We start from the raw sequence: 18,667 nt of genomic DNA, 5'->3' as shown, positions 1-18,667 counted from the left end.
CCACCCACCGAAGATTGGGAAAAGATCTTTACCAACCCTACATCCAAGAGGGCTAACATCCAAACTATAGAAAGAACTCAAGAAGTCAAACTCCAGTTTAATAACCCTATATAAAAATGATGTGCAGAGCTAATCAGAATTCTCAACTGAGGAATCTTGCATGGCTAAGAAGCACTGGGTCCCCATTGGAGGAGTAAGAGAAAGGACTGTTCTCCTTATGCAACCCCATAAGGAGAACAACATCATCAACCAACCAGACCCCCCAGAACTCCCAGGGACTAAACCACCAACCAAAGTGTACACATGGAGGGACCATGGCTCCAGCTACATATGTAACAGAGGATGGCCTTGTACGTCATCAGTGGGTCGAGAGTCCCTTGGTCCTGTTAAGACTAGATGCCCAGTGTACGGGAATGCCAGGGCAGAGAGGAGGGAAGGCAGTGGGCAGGTGGATGAGGGAGCACCCTCATAGAAGCAGGGGGTAAGAGGGTGGGTTGTGGGGGCTGTGGAGGGGAAACCTGGAAAGGGGATAATATTTGAAATGTAAATAAAAATATCCAATAAATGAAAAATAAATATTAAACATCCTTAGTCATCAGGGAAATGCAACTGAAAACGATCCTGAGATTCCACCTCACACCAATCAGAATGAGTAAGATCAAAAATGCAGGTTAGATCAGGTGCTGGGTAGGATGTGGAGAAAGAGGAACACTCCTCCATTGTTGGTGGGATTGCAAGCTGGTACAACCATTATGGAAATCAGTCTGGTAAGCTCCTGAGAAAATTGGAAATTGTTCCACCAGAGGACCCAGCTATACCACTTGTCGGCATATACCCCAAAGATGCTCCAACGTATAACAAGGACACATGCTCCACTATGTTCATAGCAGACTTATTTTAATAGCCAGAAATTGGAAATAACCCAGATGTCCCTCAACAGAGGAATGGGTATAGAAAATGTGTTATATTTATACAATGGAGTACTACTCAGCCATTAAAAACAAAGACTTCATGAAATTCACAGGCTATTTTATGAATGGATGGCTTTTTTTGACAAAGTATGCATTATTTTTAGTCACATTACTGAGAACGTCAAAAAGAGAAAAGTAGAAAATAAAACTGAAAGGATCTAATACAAATAAAGAATAAATGTAAAAAGTAAAAAATAAACTGTTTCCATGTGAACAGTATGTAACTAAGGCAAATACGGATCTACCCTGCCTCTCCCTCAACTCTTTCCTCACTGACCTTTTTCACTGTAATCAAGTGTAGAAAGAAAGAGAGGAAAGTTAACTTAAATAATCTTTTTGCGAATATTTAATTTTTTTAAAAATAGACTTGCTTTAGGAAGTCTTGGTACTTTAACATTAAATTAAAGTTCACAAAGAAATATATAATTTATGATTTTATATATATATAAATGATGAAATAGTCTAAAAATACTCCAGCATATACAGAGAGGTAGAAAAGATGAGTGCTTAGAAATAATCATCGTAAAGTCTACTATTCTTTTTTTGGCCATGAGGAACACTCCCATCTCTTTAAAATACAAATTATGCTCCTGTTACAGAGGGTGCAATATCAGTGCAAACAGCTCTATCAAGCTTCCTATTATAAACTATAATTCTAGGCTTTATAGCTTGGCTCTTTCAGAGTAAAGTATGTTGGGCAGAGTCTAAGCATACAAATCGTCAGCCAAAATACATTCAATTTGGTTGAGCTGTCCTTTTTCGAAGAATGGAAATTGGAGCATTCTGCTCTGCATGCAGAGAGTGCTTGGCAGGGTCCTGTTCGAATGCCTTCTGGTATTGTGACAAACCCCAAAAGGATTTGAAGGAGACAGCTTATTTAGATGCTGTATTATTCCAAATTGAATTATGTTAAAGGTCTGTTATAGTTTATGTAAATCTTTCATTTCACATTCTGTACTAGAGTCTATATGTTACATTTAGTTCAAAATTGTTGGAATGTGCACACAATGGTGTAGGCAATATCTACAGTACTTGAAGGAATTACTGAGTTTATATAGCCCTTATGATCATAGCCTTCTGTAGCCACTACAACATTAATATGCAATTTAGTAAATAAGCTGTGTTTACAGATGTTGCTGAAGTACTGCAGAAATAGAAACATAATTTGAAATAAAAATCTGTAGGTTTTGCCTAGGAAGCACAAGGCCCTGGGTTCAGTCCCCAGCTCCGAAAAAAAGAACCAAAAAAAAAAATCTGTAGGTTTATCTACTAATATAATAGAGTATTCTGATATATATATGTGTGTGTGTGTGTGTGTGTGTGTGTGTGTGCGCATGTGTATATCTGATTCTATGTATATATATGTATTTATAACTGTATATATACATATATATTTCCCATACACATATTTTCTTGAAATAATTCAAAGAGGTTTATGGGCTTATCTTTGGTTTTGATACTTGGATTGTAACATCACTTTTTGTGATAGAGTTATATTTGAAGTTGATATAGTGTTAAAGTGATACAGTGTTAGAGCATTATAATAATAGAATATTATTCTTGGTTCCAAATATTCTACTCGACAATGCTATGCTGGTATTTCAAACACTTATGTCCATTGAATAATCATTAAAACTTGCCTCAGTGTAAAATACTTTTTGATTTTTATAAACTCTGGCATTCTGTAACTAGAGAAAGAGGAACAAGGTCCTTATCTTAGTGAAGCTTGTTGAAGAAGTTACCAGCTCTATCAATAACACCTCATCTAGGTTATGAGGGAATGCTAGGGACCAGAAGAGTAATGCCAGAAAATATCAGTGTTATACCATGTGGAAAACATTGTTAGTCATTATTTTCTCATTCAAAGATGTATTTATAGTAATACAATCCCTATTTAAAAAAACCTTTACTTCTACATCCCATATTTTAAACCTTTTATGTCTGTAGAAAATTCTTTTAATACACTGATATCTTTTATATATTTATTACCTGATGAATGTGTTGTTTCTTCAAATATTAAACCACATTCACGTTGTCTCCCCTTTAACATGGCACCTGGAATTTCCCAATAATTGTGTTTTTCTACTAGCTGCTAATATATTGACTACTAAAATCAATAAACAGGAAGCTTAATGACCTACATCAGTTTACTTCTGTTACGTCTTCAGGGAGCTCTGATATCTTTTATTGTTCTTCTAGTTTTATTTTACTTTTAAAAATATACTCCCATGTTTGTTTGCAGGTAGAAGAGGGAGAGGAGAGTGAAGCAAACATCAAGTAATGTATCATTTTGACACATCCGCCGTTTGGTCAGTGGTGTGCAGTCTGCTATTTCTGATATAATAAATGTTTACCCTATTTCCACCTTAATAAATGCTCTTGGCTCCAGGACTTCGTTTTGTATTTCCATGGCACATAGCTTTAGAGAGAAAGAGACAATGTCTGTTCAAACTAATACAAAGTAAAGCTGGATAGAAAAATTAGATTCAAGAGCAGCTACCTCAGTGCACCTTTCTCAGGGAATCAATACTGTGCTACAGGGAGCATGTTGTGGTAAGACTGACAGCTGCTGGGTCAATTAAAGAAAGGGAAGTGAGCTGAAGGCCTTGAGGGAGGCAGGCTTTTGTGTGCTGTGATTAGGGTCATTGCTTCAGTAGTCAAAAAATCTCTTTACTTTATAAGAATTAAATAAAAGCTGTCTTTAAAAAATCTTAGAGTATGCGACCTGATCTATTTGAATATTGGCAAGATTACCATAGTCATATTTGGTAGAGTAAATAAACCTCAAGCAGCAATTATAACCTCTCATTAAAAGACTTAAAATTGCTATAAATTTCTTGGAAATGTTTGAATCCATGCAGAAATGTTCCAGTCTCATAAATAATTTTAAGTAATTTTGCCTGACTCACTTTCTTCAAGTTCAGTAAACTTTGTAGGAGGTTGTTTTCTTACCTCATCCTGTGTTCTATAGAATATTCCTCTTTTAAACATCTTAAAACTATCAGTCACTGTGGAGAAGATTTTATCTTTTTGATTAGTTGTTTATATGTGGAGTGATGGGTAGTTTTCATTTGATTTCAATGTCCAAGACAACCAGAAGGATTCACTGGGGATGGAGTTCCTAGCAGTTGATCAGCCTAGTGAGTCCTGTGATTCTAGTCCACTGAAAAAAAGCTGTAGTTTGTTAGCTACTGAACCACCATTGCAACCCCGTAAGCACTTCTCTCGATGAGATTTCTGCTGTGACAACGTAGGTACGTGTGCAAATGAAGTCCACACACAGATCTCTAACAATTTAAAGGAATCTGGGTTTTGAACACATTTCTTAACACTGACCTGGGTAAATGCTGGCCGAGCTAGAAGGGAGTTTCTATCTCAGATTCTTATTCTTGATAAGAAATCCATCCATTCTTCCTTCCTTCCTCTCTCCTCCCTTCCTTCCTTCCTTCCTTCCTTCCTTCCTTCCTTCCTCTCTCCTTCCTTCCTTTCTTCCTTCCTTCCTTCCTTCCTTCCTTCCTTCTTTTCTTCCTTCCTTCCTTCCTTCCTTCCTTCCTTTCTTCAGTCCACCTATTACCCCATCTCTCCTCCCCCCCTCTCTCCTCCTTCCCTCCCTTTCTCTTTTTTCTCCCTTGTTTGTGTTGGTTGAGAAATTGAACATAGGACACAAAATACTTAATAATTAGTTTCTCTTAGCTATAAGAACAACCATATAATACCTTTTAAAGATGTATACAGCTGTATAGCAAGACTCTTATTTGAGCTTGAGAGTATAAGCTAAATTAACAAAATTTTAAGAAATAAAATTAATAATACTCTTTATACATAACTTTCCCATTTATAGTATATTCTTTTTTTTTATTAACTTGAGTATTTCTTATATACATTTCAAGTGTTATTCCCTTTCTCGGTTTCCGGGCAAACATCCTCCTCCCCCCTCCCCTTCCTTATGGGTGTTCCCCTCCCAACTCTCCCCCCATTGCCGCCCTCCCCCCATAGTCTAGTTCACTGGGGGTTCAGTCTTAGCAGGACACAGGGCTTCCCCTTCCACTGGTGCTCTTACTAGGATATTCATTGCTACCTATGGGGTCAGAGTCCAGGGTCAGTCCATGTATAGTATTTAGGTAGTGGCTTAGTCCCTGGAAGCTCTGGTTGCTTGGCATTGTTGTACTTTTGGGGTCTCGAGCCCCTTCAAGCTCTTCCAGTTCTTTCTCTGATTCCTTCAACGGGGGACCTATTCTCAGTTCAGTGGTTTGCTGCTGGCATTCGCCTCTGTATTTGCTGTATTCTGGGTGTGTCTCTCAGGAGCGATCTACATCCGGCTCCTGTCGGTCTGCACTTCTTTGCTTCATCCATCTTGTCTAATTGGGTGGCTGTATATGTATGGGCCACATGTGGGGCAGGCTCTGAATGGGTGTTCCTTCAGTCTCTGTTTTAATCTTTGCCTCTCCCTTCCCTGCCAAGGGTATTCTTTTTCCTCATTTAAAGAAGGAGTGAAGCATTCACATTTTGATCAACGGTCTTGAGTTTCGGTTGTTCTAGGGATCTAGGGTAATTCAAGCATTTGGGCTAATAGCCACTTATCAATGAGTGCATACCATGTATGTCTTTCTGTGATTGGGTTAGCTCACTCAGGATGATATTTTCCAGTTCCAACCATTTGCCTACGAATTTCATAAACTCGTTGTTTTTGATAGCTGAGTAATATTCCATTGTGTAGATGTACCACATTTTCTGTATCCATTCCTCTGTTGAAGGGCATCTGGGTTCTTTCCATTTTCTGGCTATTATAAATAAGGCTGCGATGAACATAGTGGAGCACGTGTCTCTTTTATATGTTGAGGCATCTTGGGGTATATGCCCAAGAGAGGTATAGCTGGATCCTCAGGCAGTTCAATATCCAATTTTCTGAGGAACCTCCAGACTGATTTCCAGAATGGTTTTACCAGTCTGCAATCCCACCAAAAATGGAGGAGTGTTCCTCTTTCTCCACATCCTCGCCAGCATCTGCTGTCACCTGAGTTTTTGATCTTAGCCATTCTCACTGGTGTGAGGTGAAATCTCAGGGTTGTTTTGATTTGCATTTCCCTTATGACTAAAGATGTTGAACATTTCTTTAGGTGTTTCTCAGGCATTCAGCATTCCTCAGCTGTGAATTCTTTGTTTAGCTCTGAACCCCATTTTTAATAGGGTTATTTGTTTCCCTGCGGTCTAACTTCTTGAGTTCTTTGTATATTTTGGATATAAGGCCTCTATCTGTTGTAGGATAGGTAAAGATCTTTTCCCATTCTGTTGGTTGCCGTTTTGTCCTAACCACAGTGTCCTTTGCCTTACAGAAGCTTTGCAGTTTTATGAGATCCCATTTGTCGATTCTTGATCTTAGAGCATAAGCCATTGGTGTTTTGTTCAGGAAATTTTTTCCAGTGCCCATGTGTTCCAGATGCTTCCCTAGTTTTTCTTCATTAGTTTGAGTGTGTCTGGTTTGATGTGGAGGTCCTTGATCCACTTGGACTTAAGCTTTGTACAGGGTGATAAGCATGGATCAATCTGCATTCTTCTACATGTTGCCCTCCAGTTGAACCAGCACCATTTGCTGAAAATGCTATCTTTTTTCCATTGGATGGTTTTGGCTCCTTTGTCAAAAATCAAGTGACCATAGGTGTGTGAGTTCAATTCTGGGTCTTCAATTCTATTCCATTGGTCTATCTGTCTGTATCTGTACCAATACCATGCAGTTTTTATCACTATTGCTCTGTAATACTGCTTGAGTTCAGGGATAGTGATTCCCCCTGAAGTCCTTTTATTGTTGAGGATAGTTTTAGCTATCCTGGGTTTTTTGTTATTCCAGATGAATTTGCAAATTGTTCTGTCTAACTCTTTGAAGAAATGGATTGGTATTTTGATGGGGATTGCATTGAATCTGTAGATTGCTTTTGGTAAAATGGCCATTTTTACTATATGAATCCTGCCAATCCATGAGCATGGGAGATCTTTCCATCTTCTGAGGTCTTCTTCAATTTCTTTCCTCGGTGTCTTGAAGTTCTTATTGTACAGATCTTTTACTTGCTTGGTTAAAGTCACACCGAGGTACTTTATATTATTTGGGTCTATTATGAAGGGTGTCGTTTCCCTAATTTCTCTCTGGGCTTGTTTCTCTTTTGTATAGAGGAAGGCAACTGATTTATTTGAGTTAATTTTATACCCAGCCATGTTGCTGAAGTTGTTTATCAGCTTTGGTAGTTCACTGGTGGAACTTTTGGGATCACTTAAATATACTATCATGTCATCTGCAAATAGTGATATTTTGACCTCTTCTTTTCCGATCTGTATCCCCTTGATCTCCTTTTGTTGTCTGATTGCTCTGGCTAGAACTTCAAGAACTATATTGAATAAGTAGGGAGAGAGTGGGCAGCCTTGTCTAGTCCCTGATTTTAGTGGGATTGCTTCAAGTTTCTCTCCATTTAGTTTAATGTTAGCAACTGGTTTGCTGTATATGGCTTTTACTATGTTTAGGTATGGGCCTTGAATTCCTATTCTTTCCAGGACTTTTATCATGAAGGGGTGTTGAATTTTGTCAAATGCTTTCTCAGCATCTAATGAAATAATCATGTGGTTCTGTTCTTTCAGTTTGTTTATATAATGGATCACGTTGATGGTTTTCCGTATATTAAACCATCCCTGCATGCCTGGGATGAAGCCTACTTGATCATGGTGGATGATTGTTTTGATGTGCTCTTGAATTCGGTTTGCCAGAATTTTATTGAGTATTTTTTTGTCGATATTCATAAGGGAAATTGGTCTGAAGTTCTCTTTCTTTGTTGGGTCTTTGTGTGGTTTAGGTATAAGAGTAATTGTGGCTTCGTAGAAGGAATTCGGTAGTGCTCCATCTGTTTCAATTTTGTGGAATAGTTTGGATAATATTGGTATGAGGTCTTCTATGAAGGTTTGATAGAATTCTGCACTAAACCCGTCTGGACCTGGGCTCTTTTTGGTTGGGAGACCTTTAATGACTGCTTCTATTTCCTTAGGAGTTATGGGGTTGTTTAACTGGTTTATCTGTTCCTGATTTAACTTCGGTACCTGGTATCTGTCTAGGAAATTGTCCATTTCCTGAAGATTTTCAAGTTTTGTTGAATATAGGTTTTTATAGTAAGATCTGATGATTTTTTGAATTTCCTCTGAATCTGTTGTTATGTCTCCCTTTTCATTTCTGATTTTGTTAATTTGGACGCACTTTCTGTGTCCTCTCATTAGTCTGGCTAAGGGTTTATCTATCTTGTTGATTTTCTCAAAGAACCAACTTTTGGTTCTGTTGATCCTTTCTATGGTCCTTTTTGTTTCTACTTGGTTGATTTCAGCTCTGAGTTTGATTATTTCCTGCCTTCTACTCCTCCTGGGTGTATTTGCTTCTTTTTGTTCTAGAGCTTTTAGGTGGTATTCTTAAGGGAAATTTTTTATGAAATTTAAAGATTTCCTATTTGATTGAAACCTTTTTCTTCTCAGGATTCCTATTAGCTGACCATAGAAATTCCTACTGCATTTTCTAAGAATAGTTATTTTTGCTGTTCTTGCTATTATTTCTCCTTAATATATTATCATGAGCTTCCTTCTGTTCTCTATATACATGTCTATACACTTTACAAAACCTTGAATGTTTAAGTTCCTGCAAAAGGGATCAGTTCACTGGTGGGTAAGGGTGGTATATCCCTTTAATTCTAGCACACTGGAGACGGTGAGTTCGTGGCTGTCCTGGTCTAGGTGAGTTCTAGGTTAGCCAGGGCTACACAGAGAAACCCTGTGTCAAACAAAGAGCATCAACAAAAAAATATTATTCTGCTTTATTTATATCTTACCAATAATCACTCAGTCTTTTTATGAAACAAGTACTCCAAACTTATCTGTAACTTTCAAAGATGGGAATGTGTCATTCTTATCTTTAAACCACGTCTTGAATATTTGTAAGGTAAGTCTGCAAATAAATGAGACTGCATACAAGCCAAAAAGCTTAATGTGATTATACAAACAGCATACTTAACTTTAAGGAAATGTGGTATATTTGAAATAAAATTGGTGTCCTAGTTAGGGCTCTATTCTGTGAAGAGGTATTTTCACCATGGTAGCTTTTATGAAAGAAAACATTGAAGTTGGGGCTGACAGAGGTTTGGTTGTATGAACATCGTGAAGGGAAACATCATAACATAGAGGCAGACATGGTGATGGCTGACACTTCTACATCTTGATCCTCAAGCCACGGAATGAGAATGTGACTAGGCATGACTTTATCATGCATGAGACCTCAAACCTACTTCCACAGTGACACACTTCCTCCAACAAGGCCACACCTACTCCAACAAGGCCACACCTACTCCAACAAGGCCACACCTACTCCAACAAGGCCACACCTACTCCAACAAGGCCACACCTACTCCAACAAGGCCACACCTACTCCAACAAGGCCACACCTACTAATAGTGCCACTCACTCCCTTTGGGCCAAGCATTCACACACATGAATCTATGAGGGCCATTCTTAAACCACCACAATAGGCAAATAAAAACTTAGTATCAATAATCATTTTGATATTAAGCACTGGTTGGATGATATTGACAGTGTATAATATAATCAGACATAAGTATACAAAAATTTAGTAATTAGTATTTTGATAAAGGAATAAGAAATGTTAATTTTAAACTTTATATTAAATCTATTGAGTATTCTTAGAACAAGTTTAAGCTTATTCTTCAGTATAAAGTATGTAAATACAAGTAGATGAATATAAGAACAACATAATATACATGAAAAATTGTTATTTTAAGTAGCCATGTTTTTCTTAGAATATTTTAATAGGCATTTATGCATTATGAGAAATTTAAAATATTTTCCTTCAGCAAATATTAATATTCACCTACTGGCTACATTATATTGAACAGATAATTTTAAAAGATAGTTTTACAGATCATTTAATTTTATATAAATATGAATAACATCCAGTTTTATAGCTCAAGTAGATTTTTTCTGTCATTCAAATAAAGTTTGGGATATTCATTATTATTTTGTTATGATTTCAAAGACAAATATCAGAGTTTAAGTTTGCTTAAAATCTGTGCCATAATCCTCAATGAGCCTTACATATCGTTTAGCATATAAATGTAAAATTAAATACATCAATTGCCCACCACTTTATTTACTTACAATAGAAGTTTTGAACGTTTAAATAAATGTTCCAACATTGCATATTAAGATAGGGGAAGAGTTTGTAAGTTTTATAGTATCCTTTAGCTTTTTGGTACAAAAAATTATCCAAATGTGCCCGTACGAGCGCGCACGCACATACACAGGCACGCGCGCGCGCGCGCACACACACACACACACACACACACACACACACACACACACAAATCCTATTTATGTATCTAGATGCTTTAAGTAAAATGAGTATGACATTTAATTATGTTGATAACAAGAAATTGAGAAGCAAGCATTCAAAAATGATGTATTCTTGGCTGAAATTTCCAGATTATCACACTAGGATCTGAAAGGTTGAGGAGGGAGCTGCTAGGACTTGGCTCATTCCTACTTGGTATCTCCATAGTCTTTCTAATCCATCTAGCATGTCAGTCCTGGCTTCACTGCAGAAGAGTCACTTCCTGAAGTTGAACTTCTTATGTGAATATCAATGTTTCAAAAGAAAGAGACCAACAGCAGCAAGTTCTCTTCAAACAAGACTAAGGATGTCATAATACTATTTCTACCACATTCTACTGATCAAAGCAACTGGATGTAGTTTAAGGGAAGTTACTTTCTTCTCAGTTGAAATGCAAATATATATGTTGCTGTCTCTAATACACTATGCCTACCATATCTTCTTAATTTTTGTCAATATCTGTAAAAATGCAACTCTTTCAAAGTACGAGATATAAAGTAGGTGATTAGGAAATGTTTGCTCAATGAAGTAATTTTAATTAAGCATGTGTGGTCATACCAGTCATGAAAATGGGGCTATGGAGATTGTATCTTGCATGAGCACTTAGGTACATTTGTTCTTCTGAGGGACCTGGTTTTGGTTCCTGCTATACACCCTGGAAGCTCACATAATCTGTAATTACAATTTCAGGAGATCTGATACTCTCTTCTGAGCTCCACAAGCATCACACATGTAAGTGGTACACATATATAAGTGTTTGTGCAAATCAATCATATACATATTAATATTTATTATGTAGTATTTAATATAATCATATTTATATCATATGTTATAAATGCAATAATTACAATATATATTGAAATGTGTTTAAATATTTTTAGTTGTCCTGTCAGTTTGCATAAAGGAACTATGAAATTTGGATTATCACCTGCAGATTTATCCAGCTGTGACTTGCAAATGTTCGAATTATTCAAAACAGGTTTACAAGCCAATATCTTTCAGATTGTGCTCAAAGACTTCACTGTTTTGTGTTATTTTGAAAATGAAATTATTATATAAAACTAGTGTGAATAATTTTTCCTTTATGAAATATAAAGCTGACCTTGCACTGAATTTTAAGACATTCAATAGAGAAGAGATTTCCAACAAAAGGTCAAATGTTGCCTTTGCAGAGTAAACTTCATAGAAAAATCAAAACCATACCAATCTCATCTCCATTCTTTTGTTCAATAGTGTGGTCTGACTCTTAAGAATGATTAAGCTAATTAACCAAATAAATAAAGTTTCCAAAATAATACAGTAATCCCAATTCTGCAAGAGGAGTAAATAGAGATGACTAACAAATCCAAATGTCAAATATTGGGTAATATTTTCCTTGAATTCCTATGAACTATTAAATGTGCTATACTATATATGTACATTTATGATATATTATTTTGTAAAGAATGTAATTGGAGGGGAATGGGGACTATACCATGCAATATTATCTGGCTAATTAAGTCATATGATGGTGTCACATGACAACCAATTTTTAGAATTATGACACTAGTGCATCAATACGGAGACTCCTTGACAATTTGCTTATCCCAATGATCCTCTGAAGCAGAGAGGGCTGCGGGTAAAGGATCATCCCTGCTGGAATTGCTAATGTAGTGGCTCTTCTCAGATCACCATAGACCTCTCAGCCTCAGTGTCTCTGCCTCTGCTTTCCCATATGTAAAGTGCAAGTGCTAACCTCATGTTGGGAGTCAGGATAAACAGATGAATATACGTGACAAAATCCTTTCAAGAGAAATAACTTTGAAATAATTTTTCAAGTTGTATTTCTGGGAAGAATTTCACTGTGGAAATTATGATGAAATGTGGGTCCTAGATTCAGCGAATGAATTCAGTGCTTCCCATTTAATCCTCAACTTCATAATTCCACTACACTAAAAACCAAACAAGCAAAATGACAAAACCAAAACCAAAACCAAAACAAAAACCCGTGAATCTCAGCAATCATGAGGGTAGGTCTGCATGCATCTTCCTGGAATGTTACTCATTATGATTCACTAAATTAATTTTCACAAAGAAATTTTATCTAAATAATGATGCATTGTTGATTCACTTTTTATTAGATATATTTCTTTACTTACTTTTAAATGTTATTCTCTTTCCTGGTTTCCTGTCCATAATCCTCCATCCTCTCCCCTCCCCCATATGGGTATCCCCCCCCCCATTTAGTCAAATTCATGTCCTATGAGAATACTTTTTAACATTTAAAATCCAAAGCAAGATATAAATTTTTAGATCTGATGATGACTCTCTCACAGCAACTTTACACATATCTGTGAAATTGCTGTGGAATAAAACCTGTTAAAAACCTAACAACTGAGTGTTTTAGCTAGTGGTGTTTATCTTCTGTATTTTTGTCTGTGAGTCTTCTGGGATCTTTTTACCCTTACCACTTCTCACAGTCTTTCCTTGAAGTATTTTCTCAGATGCTCTGTGCAGTACTCTCCTTGGAAGGCTCCTATTTCCCAGTATCCCCTCCTAAATGACCCTGCTTGAAAAGTTTCTTGGAGGTAGGTGTTATCCTGCTGTGATAATTGTTAATGTGCTCATTAGTGTTCTAAGAAAATGGACAAATTTGCAACCTAGTTTTTTTTTTTTAACTTGAGTATTTCTTATTTACATTTCGAGTGTTATTCCCTTTCCCGGTTTCCGGGCAAACATCCCCCTCACCCCTCCCCTTCTTTATGGGTGTTCCCCTCCCCATCCTCCCCCACTTGCCGCCCTCCCCCCAACAATCTAGTTCACTGGGGGTTCAGTCTTAGCAGGACCCAGGGCTTCCCCTTCCACTGGTGCTCTTACTAGGCTATTCATTGCTACCTATGAGGTCAGAGTCCAGGGTCAGTCCATGTATAGTCTTTAGGTAGTGGCTTAGTCCCTGGAAGCTCTGGTTGCTTGGCATTGTGCAACCTAGTTTTAATGCATTTTTGCCTTCTAAAGAGCAATAAATATAATTTCTGAACGTTTCTTAGCATTTTTCCTGGCATGCTCAGTAACATTCTTTCTCTTCCTTGGAATGGAAACTGAGTCTCAAAATATAAATTAAATAATGTTCTGTCCCCTTCAAACAGTTTTGAGTTACTTACAAAATCTCTTTCCATTTTGTTTAGAGACAGATCTGCGGTAGCTTTGTCAGATAGTTCACAGTGAGGCACAGGTAACTTTAAATCTTCCCTAGAGTTGCTGTAAAGTTTTGTGGTATACAAAGTGTCCAAGCTAGGGTTGTATTTGCTCTCTTTAATTAAGATTAACCATTAAGTGCTATGAGTTTTTCTCCTCATCTTGAAAGTTGAGAAGAGATACCTAAGTGTAAAATAAATTGTTATAAGTGCTATCTTTGGAAAGAGCATCAATTAGAGGTTAAAATCAATATTTCTATGTGAAAGTTATGGCAAACATGATTTCTATGTTTAAGAAAGTGGTTCTAATGTCTGCTGATGTAACTGTGTTGCAAAGTGCACGATGAGAATCACCTTAACATTTTATTTTCTAAGATGCCTGAGGAAAAATTAGGTCTGAAAAACCAAATGTTTATAGTACATAAAATCTTAATTATTATAATTATGCATTATAACTGTGGTTTCATTAGTTGTGGAAAAAAGTTCAGTAATCAGTGGAAATATGGATATAGGTATAAAACCATACCATGAAACCGTTATCACAGTGATGTCCTATATGTAGGGATGTACTTTGCTCATACATTCAAACTGCGCATAACCGCACAACAAAGCATTCCGTTTCTTAAAGTAGGTCAAAAGTTTATAGGATTTTTAATAGAAGCTCTTATCAGCTTTGTGCTTACATAAATGGGATGGTTGATATATGTTGGATTTCTATAATAACCAATTTGATATATATATTTATTAGGTAGTTTCTGTGTAGTAGACATAGATAACACTGGTCAGTTAAGCATATGAAGTAAAACATTCTTTAGTATTGCATATGTGGAATCAGTAAGACTTGGACTATTAGATCTAGCATCAAGCCCATTCAGTGGTAATTAGTCAAGCAAAAACGGATTTCAGATAGTAACTGACATGCGATAATGTTTTGGCTTAGAAATAAAAATTAAGGAGTAACTTGGGAAACATGGCACATATGAGGTAAAAATAACAGTGTTGAAAGAAGAAACTCAGACATTTAAAACAACATTTCATCATGGACTGGCAAGAGCTCCTTCTCAGGTCATGGCACAAAGAGCAGCAGAGGAGCCTGAGATGTGAGCAGTCAGCACATTTAAGGGTGGAAATTGTGAATAAATGAGCAAGAAGTCTGAGTGACATCTTCCAGGAAAGAAAAGAAAGTGACCAAGAAATTTTTTTAAAAAATGAGAAAACTAATAGAAAAATATAGATTGGATAAACAAAAATGTTAAAGACAAGGGCTATGAAGACACAGCTCAGGGGCAAATCAGGAAATGGTGAAAAGGAAAACAAGCTAGAACAAGGGAAAGGGAAGGAACATAAGCAGGAAAGAGAACAATGAACCAGGTCTAAGGAAAATGGGAGAGGAAAAAGACAGCAAGAAAAATGAAAGTGTGGCCGTAGGGACATGGCAAGGGATTCCTTATGTGAATCTTAGAATTTCAATGTACACCAGCTAACTAGTGTACATAAAGTCAGCTGTATATGCTACGAGGTTGACTCCAGTCAAGAACGCCACTGCCACTTGGCGGTCCCAGACACACACTGAGTGGGCATGTTTATAATTGCAGCTCGAATCCATTACTCGATTGGGTACACCATGAAACCCTTCACTGAACTTGTAGAGAGGCCAAAGGACAATGGCGGTGGTGTACAGGAGGACACACAAGAAAGTCATGCCTGTCAAGAAGGTGGAGAGCGGGATGAGCAGATTTTTGGTGCATTTCCCAAGGTAGAGTAGGATAACCACCATGGTTAGGATGAAGCAAATGATATACACGGACAGACACCACTGCAGGACAGGTTCCTGCGTGTACAGGTGTGGGTTGTTGAGGAAGAGAAAAATGATACAAGCTACGAAGGACTCAAAAACCTTTAGCATCCCAGTCTTAGAGGCCATGTAGCCAGTGATATCTCCAGGCCTTGAATGAGTCCAGGTCACCTCTGTCGCATAAGCCACACAGGAGATGCACGAGAATATAATGGCGCAGACAGCATATTTTCTGATGTATCCATAAGACATGAATCGCACATAGGTGATAGGATAGATGATGGAAGATGACAAACAGAAGAGTACAGCATAGCAGGCACACGTGATGGGGAACTCCCGCCATGACAGTGGCAAGCTTCTCTGGAGTCCAGCCATCTCCACGGCCAGGACGATCACTGTCATGGCGAAGCTGAAGCACCAGGAGAACAGGCACCAGCTTCCCATGGGGCCCATCCAGGCACCCACATAAATCACTAGCGAGAAAGCTGTGCATGTAGATGCCAACTGCAGCAGCCGGAGAAGGCCCAGAGGCCGGATCAGTGCCCGAGGGGATGCCACGATAATCAAAGAGTCCAGGCCTGGGATTATGGACTTCGTGAAGGTGGTGTGAGTCACCGTTGCTGGTATGGATGTCATCTAATCTGAAGAACTGACAAAGTTCCGGATTGTGAAGAGAAATTGAGTCTCAGTCATGAAAAAGCCTGGTTAGAATACGTCCCCAAACTGTGGCTTCTGAAGTTGTTCATGCTGTTAGCTTTTTAAAGTGCTTCAATGTCAAAGTATACCTGTTCTCTCTTGTGTCTGTGACTTCGGCAGTTATGTGTGTTTTAAAGGTGGTTGGTGTTGCGGGTAGGCAGTACGTATTATACTTCCCCTTTAATTAAAAAAAAAAAAAACTCTGGCAGTCAATAATCTATAGCTTCAGTTCTGGCCTTTAAGTACAGAGTTCCCAGGCCAGGCTTGGAAACGGCTCAAGAATTTTTATCGACTTACTAAAAATCTCATTATTTAGAGTCCATCCTAAAGGAAGTAAGAAAGTAAGAGATGGATGGATGTCCTTTCTCCCTACTTCCTTCTGTGAATCAAACGACAACACACACACACACACACACACACACACACACACACACACACACACACACACACAACCCACGAAACTAGGTGAAGAATCCAGCAAGGTCTTAGAGAAAGCTCTCATACTGAAGAACAGCTATGACGTCTCTCTTATCTCAGTGTTAAAAAATAGACCCTGCTTCCTTTAAGCTTCCTTTAGCTTTAAGGGCTTCCTTGACTTTGAAATTTACTGCCTCTTTTTTTCCCCAGTTATAAAAGATGACTAAGTAGGCCTATTATTATTTTAATTTTTTCAAAATGGATTTTCATTTAGCTCAGGTTAGCTTGGAACCTAGTCTGCATCTAAGGCTGGCCTTAAACTCTTGATTCCCCTGTCTCAATGTCACAAGTGGTGGGAATACAAGTTTTCCTATGTGGTACTATTTTAGTCCTGTTCTTTAATAAAGAAGTTTGATAATGGTCACTCATTTCTCTCTTTGCTATATGGTGAGAGAGGGATTGAGGTCTTAATAGATATGGGATATCATCAGAATGTACTGTACATGTATACAGACCTGTTCCTTAGTCTCTCCTGGTTTTCTTCGTTTCTTGGATAGGCCTGACATGCCTCAAATTACATATACAGATATGTATAAATATTGTTTTTTATTGACTCTTTGAGCTTTGGGTTCCTATGGTTTCTCTGGTAAGTCATAGAAATCTTGTCATATCCTTCTATACCTGGATGAATCTCCTTTTTAAACATCTTCATGTAAACATAACAGTAAAATATTCAATGACAACAAAGCAAACTCAGTATGGCCACAGTAGCCACGTCAAGTCAGTGTTTCATGTCCCAGAGTAAGTCTTAAACCAAATGAGAGAGTGAGTAGTTATCCCCACGACATTCATGCCACTAGCACGTGGTGGGCATTTCCTGTCAAGCCTGGTATTACTGCGGCTCACTGTGCTCACAGATGATTAAACTTAGGGCTTGTGTTTCTTCTCTAGCATTAAGCATAGCACTTTGTAGCACTAGGAATGTTAGCCAGGATGAATGAAGTTTCCATGTCAGTTCCACCTCAATGTCTCCTCTCCCTATGACTCAAGTTTGAAGGGTCTTGAGCAGTAAGATCTCACTGTCAAGGTCTTGAGGGTAATCTAGAATAGGAGCTATTAATAGCTAATAATGTTTACAGGGTTTTGTGAGTCAATGGCCACCATCTATAAAAAAAGATAAACCATTCTTCGCACCATGCTTTTCCAAAAGTCAACCAATTAAAGTTAACTTCATTTAAATTATATATATATATATATATTTAAGAAAGCTTCTACAATAATAGGTTTCCATATGACATTTTCAAAATTTCATTATTGTTCATCACCTTTCCTATGTATATTTCTCTAACTTGCTTTATCCTTGAATTCTCTTAAATTTTATTATTTTTTATTTGAAAACTCATACGTACAACTCCTCGGTCTTTGTGGGAGAGGGGCATTCAGATGGTAAAACCTGATGTCAGGAGACACAGACAAAGAAACAGTCTGTTCTGAACATGATGAATAGTTTTGCAGATAAACTCACAGACATTTTAAGAGCATGTGCAAGCCTCATTGTTTGTGGTTATGAAGCTGCCCCCATAGGTGAGTATTTATTGGTATGTCAATAAGCATCTAATGGTTGGACATATAACCTTATATAAGGGAAAACAAACTGGACTAAATGGTTTTGAAAAAATACTAAGCAGGTATAGGAAATTGTATGTCTATAAAAGGGGTAGTTATGGGAAGAGTTATAGGATGTTAGTGAATATGTGCAAAATATATTATATAGAATTCTCAAATAATTAATAGGAAAGTAGTCTGTATTAAATTATTGTTTGCTGTATGTGTGTATGATGCTTTTGGTGTGTGTGTGTGTGTGTGTGTGTGTGTGTGTGTGTACAAGTATACACAGGATTTCAAAGGGCAGTCACAATTATTCTTGGTCTTCATCATTTGACCTAAGGCCCACTCCATGAGAAGGAGCTCATACCTGGCAGTATTTGAGTGCCCAGGAAGCAGGAACCAGATAGCCGAGAGACCTAGGGTAAAACTAAACAATACTACTCACAACAACCAACCAACCTAATTAATTAATTAAGTTCTTCCCAATGATATTCTGATATTCAGTGTCTTAGTGTCTTAACACGTCATCTTCAGAGACTTCCCCTAAAAGTAACAGGTAAAGATTGTCCCTATATATGTGTGCCTT

General features: G+C 37.6%; 3 protein-coding genes across 3 annotated transcripts in view; all 3 read right to left on the bottom strand.

The window, feature by feature from the left end:
- Positions 1-18,667, bottom strand: part of Erich1 (glutamate-rich 1) — a gene marked incomplete at its 5' end in the record, with an annotated part of 52,793,804 nt that overhangs the window by 45,917,329 nt on the left and 6,857,808 nt on the right.
- The window catches only part of Galntl6 (polypeptide N-acetylgalactosaminyltransferase-like 6), a 1,235,193-nt gene that overhangs the window by 994,723 nt on the left and 221,803 nt on the right, over positions 1-18,667 (bottom strand). The gene's annotated exons all lie outside the window — the stretch shown is intronic.
- LOC100912321 (myeloid-associated differentiation marker-like) lies at positions 14,184-16,421 on the bottom strand. The gene has a single exon (XM_087589426.1). The coding sequence runs from the start codon at positions 15,994-15,996 to the stop codon at positions 15,046-15,048; it is 951 nt and encodes a 316-aa protein (XP_087445552.1). The 5' UTR covers positions 15,997-16,421; the 3' UTR covers positions 14,184-15,045.

Source organism: Rattus norvegicus, chromosome 16, assembly GCF_021556685.1.
Source record: "Rattus norvegicus strain SHRSP/BbbUtx chromosome 16, alternate assembly SHRSP_T2T, whole genome shotgun sequence".
NCBI classification, from domain to species: domain Eukaryota; kingdom Metazoa; phylum Chordata; class Mammalia; order Rodentia; family Muridae; genus Rattus; species Rattus norvegicus.
This window is presented reverse-complemented; position numbering and strand designations above follow the sequence as displayed.